This window comes from Stomoxys calcitrans, chromosome 2 (assembly GCF_963082655.1).
Source record: "Stomoxys calcitrans chromosome 2, idStoCalc2.1, whole genome shotgun sequence".
NCBI classification, from domain to species: domain Eukaryota; kingdom Metazoa; phylum Arthropoda; class Insecta; order Diptera; family Muscidae; genus Stomoxys; species Stomoxys calcitrans.
Genome location: NC_081553.1, coordinates 157,839,076 through 157,856,916, shown reverse-complemented (window position 1 = coordinate 157,856,916; position 17,841 = coordinate 157,839,076). Strand labels below are relative to the sequence as shown.

At 37.6% G+C, this 17,841-nt stretch overlaps 1 protein-coding gene across 27 annotated transcripts in view; it reads left to right on the top strand.

The window, feature by feature from the left end:
- The window catches only part of LOC106088221 (twitchin), a 138,545-nt gene that overhangs the window by 45,221 nt on the left and 75,483 nt on the right, over positions 1–17,841 (top strand). For 24 of the 27 annotated variants that reach the window (XM_059362751.1, XM_059362743.1, XM_059362740.1 and 21 more), the window contains 5 exons: positions 1,266–1,489; positions 1,575–1,977; positions 2,045–2,694; positions 8,669–8,836; positions 11,954–12,442. In XM_059362751.1, the coding sequence (XP_059218734.1) occupies positions 1,266–1,489; positions 1,575–1,977; positions 2,045–2,694; positions 8,669–8,836; positions 11,954–12,442 (1,934 nt within the window). The remainder of the gene's footprint in view (positions 1–1,265; positions 1,490–1,574; positions 1,978–2,044; positions 2,695–8,668; positions 8,837–11,953; positions 12,443–17,841) is intronic. The other 3 variants (XM_059362745.1, XM_059362744.1, XM_059362739.1) reach the window with 2 other exon arrangements.

Below are 17,841 nucleotides of genomic sequence, written 5' to 3'. Positions count from 1 at the left end.
TAGCACTCTCTCAATAAAACATATTTGTTTGTCGCAAAGATATTCCAAATGTTTTATTTTTTAACGTGTAGGAACGCAGTTTCTGCAACTCAATACTATAATAGAATAAAACAAGAACATTAAAGGGTTCCTTCAAAAATCGACGGCTTACATATTTATTATGTATCATTAAATCCTAATTCATGTTGCACAATTAATTTGAGTTCTGTATCACTTTGAATGGACACAATCTCTTTTAAGGGATAGTTTTAATTAATGTATATTTAAAGAAAAACCAGAAAATAAAAAAATGAAAATGCTTATAACATGTTTCATTCATTAGTATTTGAAAGAAAATCGTATTCGTGACAAATTCATAACTTTATTCTTATAAATGTAATTTCATCGTAAACAAAGTTTCTCGCAAAGGAAATTTATTTGTCAAAAATTTCGTTTATGGGTAATGAATTATTTTGTTTGCGAGTTGTGAGGTATACATAATTAGGTTAGCTGTTTCATATGGCACCAATATAGAACGGAGGCCACCGTAACACAGAGGTTAGCATGTCCGACTATGACGCTGAACGCCTGGGGAGACCATCAGAAAAAAACTTCATGGTCGGTTTTCCTCTCCTAATTCTGGCAACATTTGTTAGGTACTATGCCATGTAAAAACTTCTCCCCAAGGATGTGTCGCACGCCGGCACGTCTTTCAGACTCGGCTATCAAATGGAGGCCCCTTATCATTAAGCTTAAAATGGAATCGGACTGCACTCATTGATATGTGAGAAGTTTGCACCTATTCCGAAGTGTAATGTTCGTGGGCAACATTTGCAATTTACCAATATAAAACGATCTTCCAATTGGCTTTTAGAGGGAGCGATAAGCGGAGTTTACGCGGAGCATAAAATTTTTATTCATCGCGTGTACTTATTACAATTTTTCTCAAAAACGGTACACCAATTGCTTGTCTTAAATTCAGTCACTTTTCCAACATATATAACGCCGACTCAATGTATCTTAAGAAGCAAATACTAGCGTACGTCTTGAAGAACTCAAGCAAAATTTTTTTCACACAAAAATAGTGGAAATTATTTTTACAGCTTATTTAACTTTTTTTTTTAATATCAAGTTATCGATATGGTTATTTATTTGAGTTTGAAACATTCGCTCTACAGTCTGTTTTGGACGATGTCTTTATAATAAAAATGATAAACATTGTATAAAATTTTGTAGTCGTTATAATGGAAAAATCGTTAAACTATTTTTATATCACGTTTCATTAGGTGCAAACGACGCAAATGGATTTGCTCCATCATTTATCGAAAAACCCCGAATCATACCTAACGACTCCGGCACTTTAATAACAATGAAGTGCCGGTGTAAGGCCAAGCCCGAACCCACTGTAACGTGGTACAGAGGGAAGGAAGTGGTCAACAAATCGAAGAAAATCGAGATAAAAACATCGGCAATTGGGGAAGATGCTTACGAATTAACTTTAGAAATAAAGGCAAGATATAGAACTTATTACTATTTTGGATACTAGCTAATTTTTTATGTATATAATATGTATATATATATATATATATATATAGGATCCTGGGGCAGCAGACGGTGGTACATACCGTTGTAATGTACAGAATGAATACGGAGAATCAAACGCAAATCTCAATTTAAATATTGAAGCAGAGCCTGAGCCCGAAGGAGAGGGGCCAACATTCGTCGAAAAACCTCGCATTGTATCTGAAAATGCTGGCAAGTTAATAATTATGGAATGCAAGGTCAAAGCGGATCCAAAGCCCACCATTGTATGGTACCGCAACAATGAAGTGGTCAAAGAAAGCAATAAAATTAAAATGTTTGTCGAACAGCGTGGAGATCAGTATTATATAAAACTTGAGGTGATCGATCCACAGCTGGAGGATTCTGGACTTTACAAGTGCAACATTAAAAACAACTTGGGTGAACTTAATGCAAATTTAACATTAAACATCGAGAGTAAGTCAAGACGCCTATACATATTTCCCAATAAACATGCATTTTACAATATAATTTTTATTTCTAGTCATTCCCGTCATCAAGGACAAGCCAAAAATAATCAAAATTATCAAGAAACGAACGGTTGTTATTGAGTGCACGGTTGCCTCTAAGTTCGAACCAAAGTGTACTTGGTATAAGGAGTCCAATGTTGTAAGCGAAAGCAAACGTCATGTTTACCAAGTACAAAAGTCAAAGGAAGGCGAATTTGCCGTCAAATTGGAAATAAACGATGTAGAGGACACAGACAAGGGCGCATACAAATTGGTAGCAAGTAATGAGAAGGGTGAGGCAGTTTCACAAATTGTTCATTTAGTTGACATACCAGAGGAAGAGCGCAAACCACAAAAGCCGGAGATATCTCGTAAACTTACGGACCAAAAGGTAACCGAATCGAAGACTTTCGAATTGTCAATAAAACTCAAAGAAGCTGATCGTAAATGTAAAATTGAGTGGTACAAAGGAACTACTATTATCAGAGAAACGAAAGAAATCACTACAACTTTCGATGGTACTACAGCCCGTTTAACATTCAGCACTGCGCGTATGGAGCATAGTTCCACCTACAGAGTTGTCGTAAGCAACGAAGCTGGTAAAGAAGAATGTTCATGTAAGGTTGTGGTAGAAAAGAAATTGGAGAAAAAACAAGAAGAAGAGGCTGCGGATGTAAAGAAGAAGGTACGTATAGTAACAATGAAACAAATAGTCGTAGTCATATATAAAAATCGCTATTATACACTGCAATCTTATTAATTTACATGTAAATATGTATAAGAAATTGATTAAAAAAAAATTCTCCGATTATTGAGCTCTTCTCCAAAGAAAAATAAACAAAAATAAAAAATTAGATTTGTGTTATTTGGCAAATCAAGTAGAACTTTCTACCAATTACACATTTGTTTTTTAAATGTCTACATGTTTTTGGAAAATTCACATTACTTATAACTTACGCAGCCTTAGGTGCATAGTTCACATTAATCCACAGGCATTATGTGTAGCATTAAATTCTGTGCATAAGATGGTGTCGTTCTCAATGCGGATGTAATGTACAAATTAGCCGTTCTTTGAGTCCGCCTGAACATTGAACAGTAGAGTAATACCTGAAGCGCCTTCCACCAGACCACTACTCCATATACTCAGTGCATGACGCACGGTTTAAACCACCACTTTTGACAATGGCTCTCTAGCAGGTGTATGCGGAAAGAGTTCCCTTTCTTGCCCTTTCCAAAATGATGGATTTGAAGTTCAAGGAGGCAAGTACTACCAAAGAAGTGGAAACAGTAGTATGTTGTATAAGTTATTAATTCACTCTTTAGTTAATATTGATGCTTAGAGTTTCCAGCCCCTTTATGATTGAAGTCGGTTTTTACAACCTAAACCTTCATAACCAACAGGTTATGGAGGGCTGTTTGCCCTTGCTATAGTGGCTAAAGAAATTGATATTTCAAATATCCACGCAGCTGCATAGGGGTAATATAAAAATGAGAAACTTAATGACCATTTCCAAAACCGACCTGTTTGGTCGTAGAATATCCTAATCCGCTGGATTTTGTATACAATGAACGAAGGAAGTTAAAAATATGGAATGTAGCACACAGGGTATTTATACAGATTAAAGAAATCATGTAAACATTTTTGAAAAGTTGTGCCATTAGTGGTAGAAAACGAACACTTACTGGTACATTTTTACGGAAAAGATAAGAGCTACAAAATTTTACACTAAGCCAAACATAAAGAGAACAGAAATAAAGTGGTCTGGGCCAATTTGTATGTACACAACTCTTATATAACTACATAAAGTAATAGGAGGTACCCGAAACTCTTGTTTGAACCGTTGAGTGGAGTGGAAGTTTTGTTATTTCACTCCGCAAGAAATTTTCTGTAACTGGTTGTTGTTGTAGCGGTTTATTGTGTTCTATCTTTCGTCAGCTTGTTTCTGTTGAGTGTCAAGACCCAAGAACTCTGCGACTAAGATGGGGTGCGTCCCTGGTTACAATCGGGACATACACTCGTAACTCGTAATAGGTCATTATTTCGAAGGATAAATTTAAGTCACTCAAGGATAGTTCCGATAGAGGTATCCATTAGGCAATTGATGATCTGCGTTTGTTTCCAGTGGAGCGGCAGATCCAGAGCCCGAGAGTAGGCTTAGAATGGACTCTAATGATCCAACAGCTGCGGTGGTGGTATCAGGCCGTATCATGTTGTCTGCTACTGAAACCTCGACTGGTGGAGAGGCTGCTCCAGGCTCCACTAGCCGACAGACGACTGGTCAGCAGAGGCTTTTGACGCAGACACCTGGTTCGAGTCTTAAGGACAAGGTCGAACCTATTCTATCTTCGCATGTCTATAATTTGCCTAGGCCATCGGCCTTCCCCGGCACACCAACACGCTCTTTAAGAGGTTGGAATAATAGAAGACGCATCGCTTTCATGTTTATTGAGAGGCTTGGTGCGAATGATCTTAAGACTCTCACTAATAGGAAGTAAGACTCCTTATATTGGGCTAGGGGATTTGCTGCACAGGCTACCCCAAAGACAGCCAAAAGGCTGCGGTCACCTGGAGGCCATCCTATGCCTAATATAATTAGGGCAAACAATAGTAAGATGGGTCCAAGAACCTTTGCTAATGTCGCTAGAGATAATTTGGTGATGGCAGTTAATCGACAAGGGAGAAGGGTTACATACCTAGGAATAATTGGACTGGTCAATGGACTGTCATGGGTATACTCCGATGTCCTCGCAGAATTTCCTGGGTTTGCTCCAGTTTGTGACAATGCAGGCTGGTATCGGGGCCGATAGAGACTAATTGCCTTCGGGGAACAACGCTCAATTCAAATGTATCGTTGTGCGCTAAAAAAGATTGGTGACATCTTGCCAGATGCAGCACTAGATTTAGTCAAGAAGGAAGATATTCCTTCTCGACCAATGGCACATGCTTGGATACCAAGGATTGCCTCAGATCCTGAATCGATACTTGGAAGACTAAGGGAATGTAATCCCAAACTTTAAACCATCGACTGGAAGATTGGTAGATTGGATGAGGCTGATGGCGACCGGAGACATTCAGTATTCGTAAGAAACTCCGGCTGTTTCACAGACCTCAACAAGTCTGAAGAGGTTGTATCCTACGGATTCAACAAGTTGAAACTGAAGTTTTATAGAAGCGGTGAGGTTTGGGAATCAGGAGACGACTCAGTGGTTGTCGCTGAACACTTGCCTGAGGAACTATCGACCACATCGCTAAAGTCTGGTGGATTGCAGGAGACTGAAAATCATCGAAGCGGGACCCGACAGCACTGTGTGGGTGGGTCACAAAGTTGGACTGGGCTCAAAGTGCGCGCCAGCGGGGAAGCACGGAACTCAGAAAGTACTTCGACAGCAGCAGTTAGGGAAGAATTTAAGGAGAAATCGTCCACACTGCAAGTGCCCAGTGTCCTGAGGAAGAGAGGTTCCACAGCTTTCTCACCTGCCCCTGGATGCGTACGGAAGCTCATCATGACACTATCTAACGAATCTTGTGAGGATGAACTCCTGGGGGAATCGAAAGACGAGGCTAAGACGTTTTAGCCTTGGGGAAAATACTGAAGTTTTGGTCCCTCGGCTCAACAGAAGAATGGTGGATTGGGATGAATTTCGGCACAAATTCTGCACGTCTATCCCTTCTAGACCAGAAAAGGAAGTGGAAACTACAGAGGATATAGACATTGTGGTCAAGCGGGTTACAGACCCTGAATGACTCGCTTGTGTCAGCATGCCCTAGTGCCAAGCCACGGGGCCAACAGCGACCGCCATGATGGACCCCAGAGCTGATTGGTCTAAGTAAGGACTGCAGAAAACTCTTCAGCAGAGCAAAAGCCACAAGAGCTCCACACAATTGGGACATCTATAAGGCTGAGCTTAGAAAATATAAGAGCGAGCTTAGAAAGGCATGGGTGGAATTTTGTAGCTCCGTAGAGGATACGTCTGAGGCCTCTAGTCTAAGGAAGATTCTGTCCTCATGATCTATTACGATGGGGTATATTCAGAAATCAAAGCAAAGCTCGACCTGGTGAGAAAGATGGATATCCCCCAGCTCACAAAGGCTACGGTCTTTATCAAGGGTTGGGGCAGTAAATTTGCAACGAAACGCATGTTGGAATTCTTGGGCAAGCAAAACGAAGGTTTGGTCGCAGAGAATTGGGAGGTCTTTCATTTTCCATCAAAATACAAAAGTTGGACAAAAAATAGATTTTTAAAATTTGTTCTTGGGTTCTTTACGAAAAATAATAATATAAATACCACCGGCAACTTTTAAATTTCTATACTATTCTGTAGAGACAGAGCAATCAGAAAAAAATGTTCTTTACCACTATTCCTGATAGAACCGATTGGAACTACGATATCCCTGGTAATAGAAGTTACGTAGGTGGGCTTTGGGGTGTACTCTAAAGATCTAGAACTGGTCATATAGAAAAGGTTATCCGACCACTGCAGTGTGCATCATTAAGGAAGTGGTTGAATGGCTTAGATATAATGTCATTACGACGATAGGAATGAATACCTTCTTAGACAGCCATTAAATCCCTGGAAAATGTATTTCTGAACACAAAAACAGCACTTGACTGCGGCAGATCTCTCAACTAGATGGCTGAACAATTCAAAATGTTCTGAGTGCCGAGACATAGAGATATCCCAGGGAATTGGTAAGCGGACGAGTTTCGAAGTTAGGAACAACCTTACACATTCCGGGGAAACTGGAATCTGTGGGTGTTCCTCTAGCAACATGTAAGCTAAATTGTCACGCCCAGGACCGAAGGACAACGAATGATAGATGGTCACAAAGAGCGAGCTAGGAGCATTCGAAAACTATGTGGCCTAATCTAGACTTGAAGAGGTCTACCCCTTTGGTGTCATTGGCTAGAACAGACGTCCCAGTCATTATGTCCGTCATGACAGGTCACTGTCTCATCGGAAAACATGCAGGTTGCCAGTAACGACTTTAGCAGAAGCTGTGAGGACATCGAAGTAGAAGAGACTATAGAAAAACTTTTGTGTGTGTTTCCCGCTGTGGCAGTCAGAAGGTGTTCCACTTAAGGTTCCATTTCTTTGAGAACCTATCTGATTTAGCGGATGTGAACATTCGCAAGTTGTTGGACTCTTTAAAGCAATCTGGATGGTTCAACGGTAGAAACGGTATCCTCCTTCTTCTGTTTCTGTGGTATCACGATGTACAAAAACGTCTGATGGCAGACTGCCACTTAGACCTTACCTAACCAAGTAACATACAGTCTATACATACATGACATAAGTGCGCCAAGTCACTCATGCGAAAAGGCAGCACTTGTCTAAAATCGGTTAACCTTACCTATAATAAGTACTAAGTTCGTTTACATTGGAACGTTTTCACGAGACTTTGTGACATTTATTATTGGCAAATATCAAGCAGATTTCATATCGGATTATAATTAAAAAGAACATTGTATACAAACAAAAGATTTATCATAAGATATTAAAAATCGCCAAAACTACAATATGTTTGCAATCAACTGCTAAATAATAAGTGAAACGGCAATGATTGAAAAACATTGAAGATATGACATTCTAAATCGAATTGGCCATCTCCGTCCGCCAGTCTGTCTATCTGTCGAAGGCACGCTTACTTTCGAAGGCGTAAAGCTAGGTACTTGAAATTTTGCTCAAATTCTTCTTATTAGTGTAGGGACTGTTAACGACTGCTATTAGTGTAGGACTGTAACTGTTTATTTTTTATGAATGGAGGCCATGACAAGTACGTTCCATAGAATAATATAACTCCTAAATATTTGAAAACGTCATTCAAAGAACCTATACCATGCGATCCATTGTTTTTTTTTTCTATTTACACCAATTGGAAAGCGTGTCGGGTGTAGTATGCGAGCTCCTCAATAAGTGATACATACAAGGCAAAGCAGAACTTGTCACCAGAATGCCTTCACAGAAAAGTAACTTATTCTATACTAATTTCGCTGAATTTTTAATTACGAAATTTCTATACAACTTTTTAAGATTTTAAAGGGCAAATCTTACCCGGTAGTAGCTTTGATTGACACGCCGATCGTTAAGTTTTGATTGATCTACCGATTGTTTAAGTGTCAATATATGATGTATCTTACAAAAATGAAAAAAGTAAAAATTAAAAGATTAAAAAAAGTATATTTCTTTCTCATTTTCTATACAAAATAGACTTTTAACGGCCACTCGTTAACCACCAATAATATTTGGAAAGCTATCGCCATTTCCATTTTTTCTACCTACCACAAGAAATAAAATCCAGAAATAGGTCTTGCGACAAATGTCAAACAATCACACATACGCTAATAATTTTTTGTCCAAATCGGATTAACACCTCTTTTTGGCCGTTAAACACATAAAATATAAGTGAGAATTTCGCTTTGCTGCCACAGTATCAGTGCAAAACTGGTTTGGCAGCTCAAGTCAAAACTGCTGTACTTATAGAAAGGCATTCTCCGCCGAATTTGGATGGGGTTTTTTTCCATTTTTAAGTTATAAACATATAAACATTAAACACAAGCAAAAACCAATTCAAAAATAATACAAATTCATATTTTCAAATACTTTTCTCTCACAATTGTACACAACAAACATTACACTGTATTTTATACCATAAAAAGACGGAAGAAGAAAAGTTAGAAGAGCAAAAAGAGACAGAAGAAAAAATGACTAATGGCACTGAGAAAGAAAGTCCAATTGACCAAAACGAAAAGACTACTAAAAAGGCCGAAGACAAAAAAGCATCCACCCAAAAAGAAGCCGAAGCCGCTAAAAACATTCCTGATAAGGTAAGAACAATGGGATAGTGAAAACATGCCACATACACACAGCCATATCCACACCAACCCCACACCCCCATCAACTTTAACGTTTTAAAGGCCTTCGATTTTAACCTCACTTCGAATTTATAATCAATTTTACGATTTTTTTGTAGTTTTAATTTTTATTTTATGTTTTCACTTTTTTAAAAATATCCTTCCCCACATCGGGTGTATTTATCAAGTGAAATTAGTAGAACAATATTGGTTTAAATTGGTTAAAAAGGGTAAAGCATTGCCATTAAAAGTATGGCAGCGGACAAACCATTAGAAAGTAGATATCTCTTGGGTATAACAACTTCAGAGTTTCTGTACTTCATTCCATCTTGCGACTTCTCCACATATTGGCAACACGGCAATTCAAAAAAATGATCCAACATTTAATCGTATAGAGTGATATTTGGAGAAAAATTCGATATACATATGTTATAAACCTTCTTAATTATATTTTCTATCGATGAATTTTAAAACTGAGCATTTTTTATAGGCTTTGTGGAATAACCCATAACCAGATAGCTGCCAATGAAGAACTCTCAACGAGTTAAGATTAATAAAAATAATTTTTGTTTGTTAGTTGACCTGTTTGCTTGATTACTCAGTTTTTGTTCGGCTCGAGGTCCTTTTGTTCAATTAAATTTCAATGTATTTTGGGTATTTTTAATTAAATTTTAATTTAGGTTGAAGAGTGCTAAGTCACTTATCGACAAAGATACATCTTCAACTCAAATCGCCCTGAAAATTCTTACCGGCGGTAATCGAGATAATGGCCGTAAAAATAAATAAATAAAAATAAAATTTAATTAAAAATACCAAAAGTTCATTGGGATTTTATTAAACAAAACGACACGAGTAAATAAAATAAATAAAATTTTAATTAACCAAATAAATTTTAAATAATACCAAAAGCAAAAATGAATAATGTTCCAACATTTGGGTTTTATTTTTATTTTTAACAATAAAAATCAAATAGCAAGTCCTAAAAAATATTGACCACAATCTTGTAGTTTCAAAGAAATAAAAATAAAAAGCATTGAATATGATCTCGAGCTGGAAGACCTTCGAAAAATCACAAAAAGATGTTAAAGATCGCACAAAAAAGCACTTACACTGACATTCAAAGAATGTTCAAGTGCACAACGAAAAGAGTTTGGCAATGTGTCTGTGTATTTGTTGTTTTTAGCATTATTGATTAGTTTGTATCGGAACAGTGAAAAGTAAGGCTTTCTTCTCTCTTGCCCCGCTAAGGAGAGTTGGAGGAGTTATTGAGCCCTGTTTCAAAACACGCTTTTGTGCTTAGTGGTTATGTAGAGCACCTCAACCAATTTGACAAAGGCGCTGATGAAGTTATTGGGTTGCCCAAAAAGTAATTGCGGATTTTTCATATAGTCGGCGTTGACTAATTTTTTCACAACTTGTGACTCTGTAATTGCATTCTTTCTTCTGTCAGTTATCAGCTGTTACTTTTAGCTTGCTTTAGAAAAAAAGTGTAAAAAAGTATATTTGATTTAAGTTCATTCTAAGTTTTATTAAAAATGCATTTACTTTCTTTTAAAAAATCCGCAATTACTTTTTGGGCACCAATACATGGCGTAACAGAAAACATGACACACTAGCCAGTGAAAGTGTTTTGAATAACAACACACACCTGCTCAACTTTTATAAGTTCTTTGTTTTGCTATTCTTTGAATAGAAAGCATTGAATATGATCTCGAGCTGGAAGATGTTCGAAAAATCACGAATACAGCATGTTAAGAAGGCTTTATTCGTTGTTAAGATAGCAACAAATGAACATATGTATGAGTGTACGCAACGTTTTACTGTTTTACTTTTAAACACAACGTTTTTTTTTCTTATTAAGCGCTAGATAAGGAAGGAAACATTATTATTTTTTTTTAATAGTATGTTTTCTTTTAAAATAACATCAATCTTTGCATTTTCGTTCAAAGAGAGATATATAAAAAATGTGAAAAGTAATTTTGTGCACCACTGAAGTAAAGCAATCAGTTTTAAAGGTTCAAGAGTATAAAGTTCAAATGTGGTTGTTTTATGGTGTTGCCGCCATTTCGTTATATGCCCATTTTTTAAACGCTTAAATTATGAACAGGAAATATTTTTCGCAAATTCATATTTAAGCATAAAAAGAACGAAATAGTGATGTTCACGATCTTTACCCTTTCCAACTAAATACAAGAAGACGAAACTAGTTTCACAAAATCATCCCATAAATAAGAGGAACAGTGCTATATTGTTATGGATACAGGCTGTAACGAAAGTACGCCCCAAATATCTTGGATGACTGTTTAACCCTAAAACCACATCTTTGGTACATTTGTAACTGTTTTGATTTTCAAAACCAATTTTTGTATATTATTTATAAATGTTAAGACCTGAAGCTTCACGACATCCTCATGTGTGCTGCTATGAATGAAATCTGAGTTTGCGGCTGGGAGATTTAAACAAAAAAAAACTATACCTTTAACTACACCCTTGGTACATTTGTACCACTGCACGTTGTAGTCCATATGAAATGCACACTGGCACATCTCAAACAGGGGTGTGGTTAAAGGGTGTATAGAATAGGATCGTGACTAACATAATTTATTAAACACTATCCCTTAGTGAAAGGATAAATTAAAGGTTACGAAATTTTAAACACACACGATCCTCGTCTCAAAATAGTGTGAGAGGTATAAAAGTATCTTATAGATTTGAATTGTGGTGATTTCAGCAATCTGAGTGCTTCTTTATAATCATTGATTTGGGATCAGTTTACATACTTTGTAGTTGAAAACCAGTGTAGTTGTATCCATGCACTATACAACCAGTAGTTGTATAGTGCATGAAAAAATCATTAAACGAAGAAAGATTCGAAATATCATTACATCCTAGTAAAATTTTCAAAGTTATCTTTCGCTTCTACAAGATGGGGGCTAAACGAAGGGTGTGGCTCACGTCAGCAACGCTAGTTATATTTATTTTTTGATTGAAATATGTCTAAATCAATCGGATTAATTAATATTGGTTTAAAATTTATTTTCAAAAAATGCTTTCGCAACTTCTACACTGTATTTTAAAACATATAATTAGGTCACTGAGAAATCCATAGAATTAGAAAATAAGAAAGAAGAAGAACCCAAAGACAGCAAGAAGGAAACCAAAACACCAAAAACCAAAGAATCTACTGAAAAGAAGTCACAAGAGCCCAAACCAAAGGATGAGGAAACTAAAAAACCCAAAGCAAAGATTCAAGAAAAATCAATTACTGATGACAAAAAGGAGTCACCACAAGAGAAGCCTAAGGAAACTAAAGAAAAAATTGTGCCAGAAAAACAAATTAAGGATGACCGAAAAGAATCGGTAGACGAAAGTGCTGCTAAAGAAAAAATATCTGAAAAGAAAAAACCTGCCGAACCTAAACCTACCGAAACTAAACTTACCGAAACTAAACCTGCCGAAAATAAACCTACAGAGCCAAAGAAACCTGAAGAATCCACCAAAGTTGAGAGCGTTAAAGGTAAAACGCAAGCAACTAAAAAAGATAATGGTCCTGAAGATAACCAAGACATTCCAGAAAAGGTAAGCTACATTTTACAATACGAATGCATATAACAAAAGCTGCTTTCTTTTCTTCCGCCAAAATAAGTAAACGCATCTAAATTTATCGTATGTACGTTTAAAAGAATGACCAACACTTTTTGTTCTAAGTGTGATAAAAAACAGTGTGGATTATTTATAGCACCATAGGATGGGGGGTCTACTAATATCCTCATTCCGTTTGTAACAACTCCAAATATTTCAACTGTCATTCAATAAAATGTATTCAATCTCGTCGTCTTAGCACCCTAAATATATCTATATATGTCCGTTCATTCGCGAAACCATTTCTTCAACGGCCAACTACGCATTGAATTTATCAATATATGAACCGATATGGGCAATTTGCAATTCTCATTGATATATATGAAAAAAAAAGTGTTTAGGCAAACTATTAGCGCATAGTTTTCCTTGTTCATTGGAACGCAGTCGTTGTATTTTGATGCGTGTAACTATGCTATCGTCGTCATACAGCTCATACAACTCGTGGTTCATACCTCGCCTATATTCTCCATTAATGCAAACTGGTCCATATATTTTACGAAAAATCTTTCTCTCAAATACTCCAAGCACTGCCTCATCTGCTTTCTCAAGTACCCATGCTTCAGAACCATATAACAGCACGGATAGTATCAGTGTCTTGTATAGTGTAATCTTCGTCTGTCGAGAGGTGGCCTTGTTTCTAAACTGCTTACTTAGTCCAAAGTAGCATCTGTTTGCCAGTATTATTCCTCGCTTTATCTCAAAACTGGTGTCATAGTTGTGGTTCCCAACTTTCTCCATTTTCTTCATCTGCTCGGTTGTGGAAGGCTTTTTGGGAGTTGAAACCATCCATTTCGTCTTATCTCCATTTACTGCCAGACCCATTTTCACTGACACTCTTTCGATTCTTTCAAAGGCTGCAGTTACTACTTCCGGTGACCGAGCTATGATATCGATGTCGTCGGCATAGGCGAGTAGCATGTGTTCTCTTGGGATTAGTGTGCCATATTTTTTTACATCTGCATCTCGTAAAATATCTCTCGAGCAGGATATTAAAGAGATCACACGATAGGCTGTTTCCTTGTCTGAAACCTCGTTTGGTATTAAATGGTTTGTAGAGATTCTTTCCTATTCTTACTGAGGAACGCGTATCAGCAAGTGTCATCCTGCAGAGTCTTATTAATTTTGCAGGGATACTAAACTCAGACATGGCTTGAAATACCTTTGAACGTAAAGGAGTATCGAAAGCGGCTTTGTAGTCAACAAGGAGATGGTAGGTGTTGATTTGTCCTTCTCGGGTCTTTTCCAGGATTTGGCGCAGTGTGAATATCTGGTCCAGGGTGGATTTACCAGGTCTAAAGCCGCATTGAAAGGGCCCAATTATCTCATTGACTTTAGGTTTTAATCTTTCACACAGTACGCCCCAGAATGTCTTTTATGCGATGGGGAGGAGACTTATTCCTCTGTGTACGCTGAGGTTCCAGTCATCGGGTATGCGTTCTTCTATTTAGATTGCGCGGATAAGCTGATGTATTCGCCTTATCAGCGTGTCGCCTACGGTCTTAAATAGTTCAGCGGATAACCCGTTGGCTCCTACTGCTTTGTTGTTCTTTAGTCGGGTCACTGCCACTTGGATCTCATTCTGACTAGGAGGTAAACATTCTATACCATCATCAGGGATTGGTTCTGCGGTATCCTCTTCGCCGCCAACGTCGGACACTAGCAGTTGGGTAAAATGTTCTTTCCATATCCTCAGCATGTTATCTGTGTCAGTTACCAGATTTCCTTCTTTGTCTCTGCAGGAGGATGTGCCTGCACCAAAGCCATCGGTTTGATGTTTAATTCTTTGATAGAATTTCCGGACTTCATTCTGACTCCTGTACATCTCAATTCGCTCACATTCACGTCTTTCCATTTAGTTTTTCTTTCTGCGGAATAGAATTTTCTCCTCTCTCCTTTTCTCCCGATACCTCTCCTTCATCTGGCGCGTTGCTACTGATTGCTGAGTTGCTCTATATGCCGCATACTTGGCTTCAGCAGCATCTCGACACTCTTGGTCGTACCATGGGTTCCTTGGAGAAGGCTTCCGCTACCCAAGTACGGATTTCGCGGCATTTTCCATGAAATGGGCAATAGTTTGCCACTGCGCCATTATATCATCGGAACAAGGAGTGCTTTCCTCAAGCAGTTAGGTCAGTCGAGTGGAGTATGCCTCTGCCATTTGTTGTGTTTGAAGCTTTTCAATGCCCAGCTTCCGTGCAGTGTCAGATCGTACTTTCCGCGCCATGTTCACACGGGTGCGAAACTTTGCTGCAACAAGGTAATGATCCGAATCTATATTCGCTCCACGGATCGATCGTACATCTAACACGTTGGATGAATGCCTTCCATCTATCACAACGTGATCAATTTGGTTTCTCGCGTTTTTATCGGGTGATAGCCATGTGGCTTTGTGGATATTTTTATGTTGAAATCTGGTGAAGAATTTGGCTTTTATGCGGATTGTGGGTAGCTTCTCATCCACCGGAGTAAAGCTGGAGACAAGGTGTATCAGTCTCCGACTAACCACAAATCCACAGCCAAATGTATGCCCCGTGTTATGGCAGCTATTAGTATAGTTCGTCACCGTTAGGTGTTGTAGTGACGCCATTCCCAGTCCATCGCACCGCCTATAAGGCGGTAATATCTGCCTTGTACTTCTCTAAAATATCCGCCAGCGCGTATACTGCACCTTCTCTATAAAGAGTGCGGACATTCCAGATGCAGATCCGCAAATCATGGTCCTTTTTTCGTTTGCGTGGGTCGTCAACGTTATGGGTCCGTTTTTACTATTCCTTTGTTTCTCATAGTAGTTCTCATAGTTTTCCGCTCCTCACAGGCGCCCCTAACCTGGGAACAGACACTGACGTTGGCCATTGGTTATTTGAAGGTGCCAATAAGTCGCCTTGTCATCTCGAGTATCATTGGCTCTCAGTATTTAATTAAGAGCCAGTGCCACCTGACTCCTCACTGAGACTCTCCTCTCGAACATCGTGCATGACCCACATCGTCTCATATTCAGATAGCACCAATGTAAGTCGATCTTCATATTTGACTACCTCGGACTTTTGAGGGCGCATTTTTCCCCATTAAGCGAAAATTGTGGGTAAAGATTATTGCTATCATTTCCAAACAATAAAAAACGATATCCAAAGTTGCTTGTCAAGAACTTGGGAAGTCCAATTTATATCTGATTTCAAAGCAGATTTTAGTTCCAGCTCCTACATGTATGTAGTCCCGAGAACATAACATAGCAGAGTATATAATGGTCAATCAATTTCAGAGCAGTAAATGGTATGTAATGCGCGCGCATTACATTAACGTGTTAATCAATTTTCAAAAACTAAATTTATCGACTTCAACGAGGCTTGCCTTCCTCCGAATATATCCTATAATCTATTTAGAAATCCGAATTTGAATTAGAATTAAAGTTTCATCATTTAGAATCGACTAATGCTTTCGACTTTTCAGTATTTTTTTATTTTAAATCGTTAGACACAAACCTCTGATCTTCGGACAATCGAAAAAGGACTGTGGGCAAAATAGCTTACACCCGGCGTAAGGACTAAGAAGCAGTAATGCTTGTGTTGAAATAGTTTTTTCTCTTGGAAGAATTGCTTAAATTAACTTAAGAAAACATTTTTTTTTTCTATTAAATCTTAAAATTAGCTTGAAGACATTATTTTTGGAAAATGCAATGTAATGTAAAGATGCAAAAAGTCAACAATAGTTCTAAACTTCATGCAAATTTTACAATGAAAGTACTTTGAAAAACTTAAAATAAATACGCTGGCATGCCAATAATTTCACGAGCTCTTTGTATAGTAGTAGTAGTAGTAGTAAACTTCTTTATTGAATATTTTCATAAAAATACATTTCTTTTTTTACAATTCTAAGAAGTAATTTTATAACTTAGCGACAATGTAAAATACGTCTGTCGCATTATATAAGCATTTGCTTATTTAATTGAATTCATTTATTAAAAGTTGCCTATATTTATAGCTCATTTCGAGATAATTTATTAATTTGTGCCAATTTTCTTCTTCTGTACCATCAAGAATGTTGATTATTTCCTCATCGTTCAATATCGGCTTTCCGAATGATATCATTCTAAATTCCCGAAGTATAGGACAGATGCCCAGAAAATGTTGCATTGTTTCAATTTCATGCATGTTACACAATTTACATTCTTTATTTAAGACATCGGGATCAAAACTGTTACACCCTAGGGGGATCATTACACTGCGCGCTTTAAATATCCACACGATTTCCGCTTGAGAGTACTTTCTGTTTAGGTAAAGATGGGATCTGCTTGGGTTTAAATATCTATATATCCGCCAGCTCTGGCTGAATTGTTTTCTATACAGTCTTTCTTCATGCAATCGTTGTTTCATACCACTTAATAAATCATTGCAGAAAGTGTTCCAATTGCCTTGTGAAGACATCGTTTGTGGCCATTGAACGTGTAGGCTTCGAGATAAGTCTTTTAATTCTGTTACCCAAAATATATTTTTTTGGTATATAATCTCCGATAGTTGATTCGGGAGCCTGTTTTGTGTATAGTAATACAAAATTCGCCCCAAATAGTTTAAATGTTTTCCCAGCGTGTATATTTGTGAGTCTTCTACTTCCGTTTCCAGCATTAGTACATAATTTGGTGTAAAACTTGGTACCCTAAGTATTCGCTTCAGAAAATATCCTTGGAGTGCATTAATCTCTTCGAAGTGTGAAAAACCCCAAATTTCGGCAGCATATATTTGTATAGATCTACAAACGGCTAAAAATAATTTCCATTTAGAATTCATATCTATATCTGCTCTTCCAATGAATTGGTTCCATGTGGCATTAATAGCGTTTTTTGCTTCATTGTTTCTGGTTTGTACATGTTTGTTGAACTTCATTTTCGGAGTAAAGACTACCCCTAGAAATTTGAACTCGTTGGAGATCTTAATTTCTCTGCCGTTGTACATCCACCTTTCGTATTTGCTTAATTTTCCTCCATTTCTAAAGACCATAATTTCGGATTTAGCTAGGTTTACTTCCAAACTCCACATTTTGCAGTATATTTCCAGATTATCTATCATTTTCTGAAGTACTTGTATGTCACCTGCTAGGAAAACGATATCATCTGCATACAAGAGAAGTCGGATGTTAATATTTTCCACAAACAAACCACCTTCGATGAACTCGTGCAGGTCATTTACATAGAGGGCAAATAATAACGGCGATAAAAGACATCCTTGTTTTACGCCTTTGGTTGTTTCGAAGTATTCAGATAGCTCCCTGCGTTCCATACTGCTGACTGCGTGTTGCTGTATATTTTCTCTATTATTGAGACCATTTTATATGATACACCCATT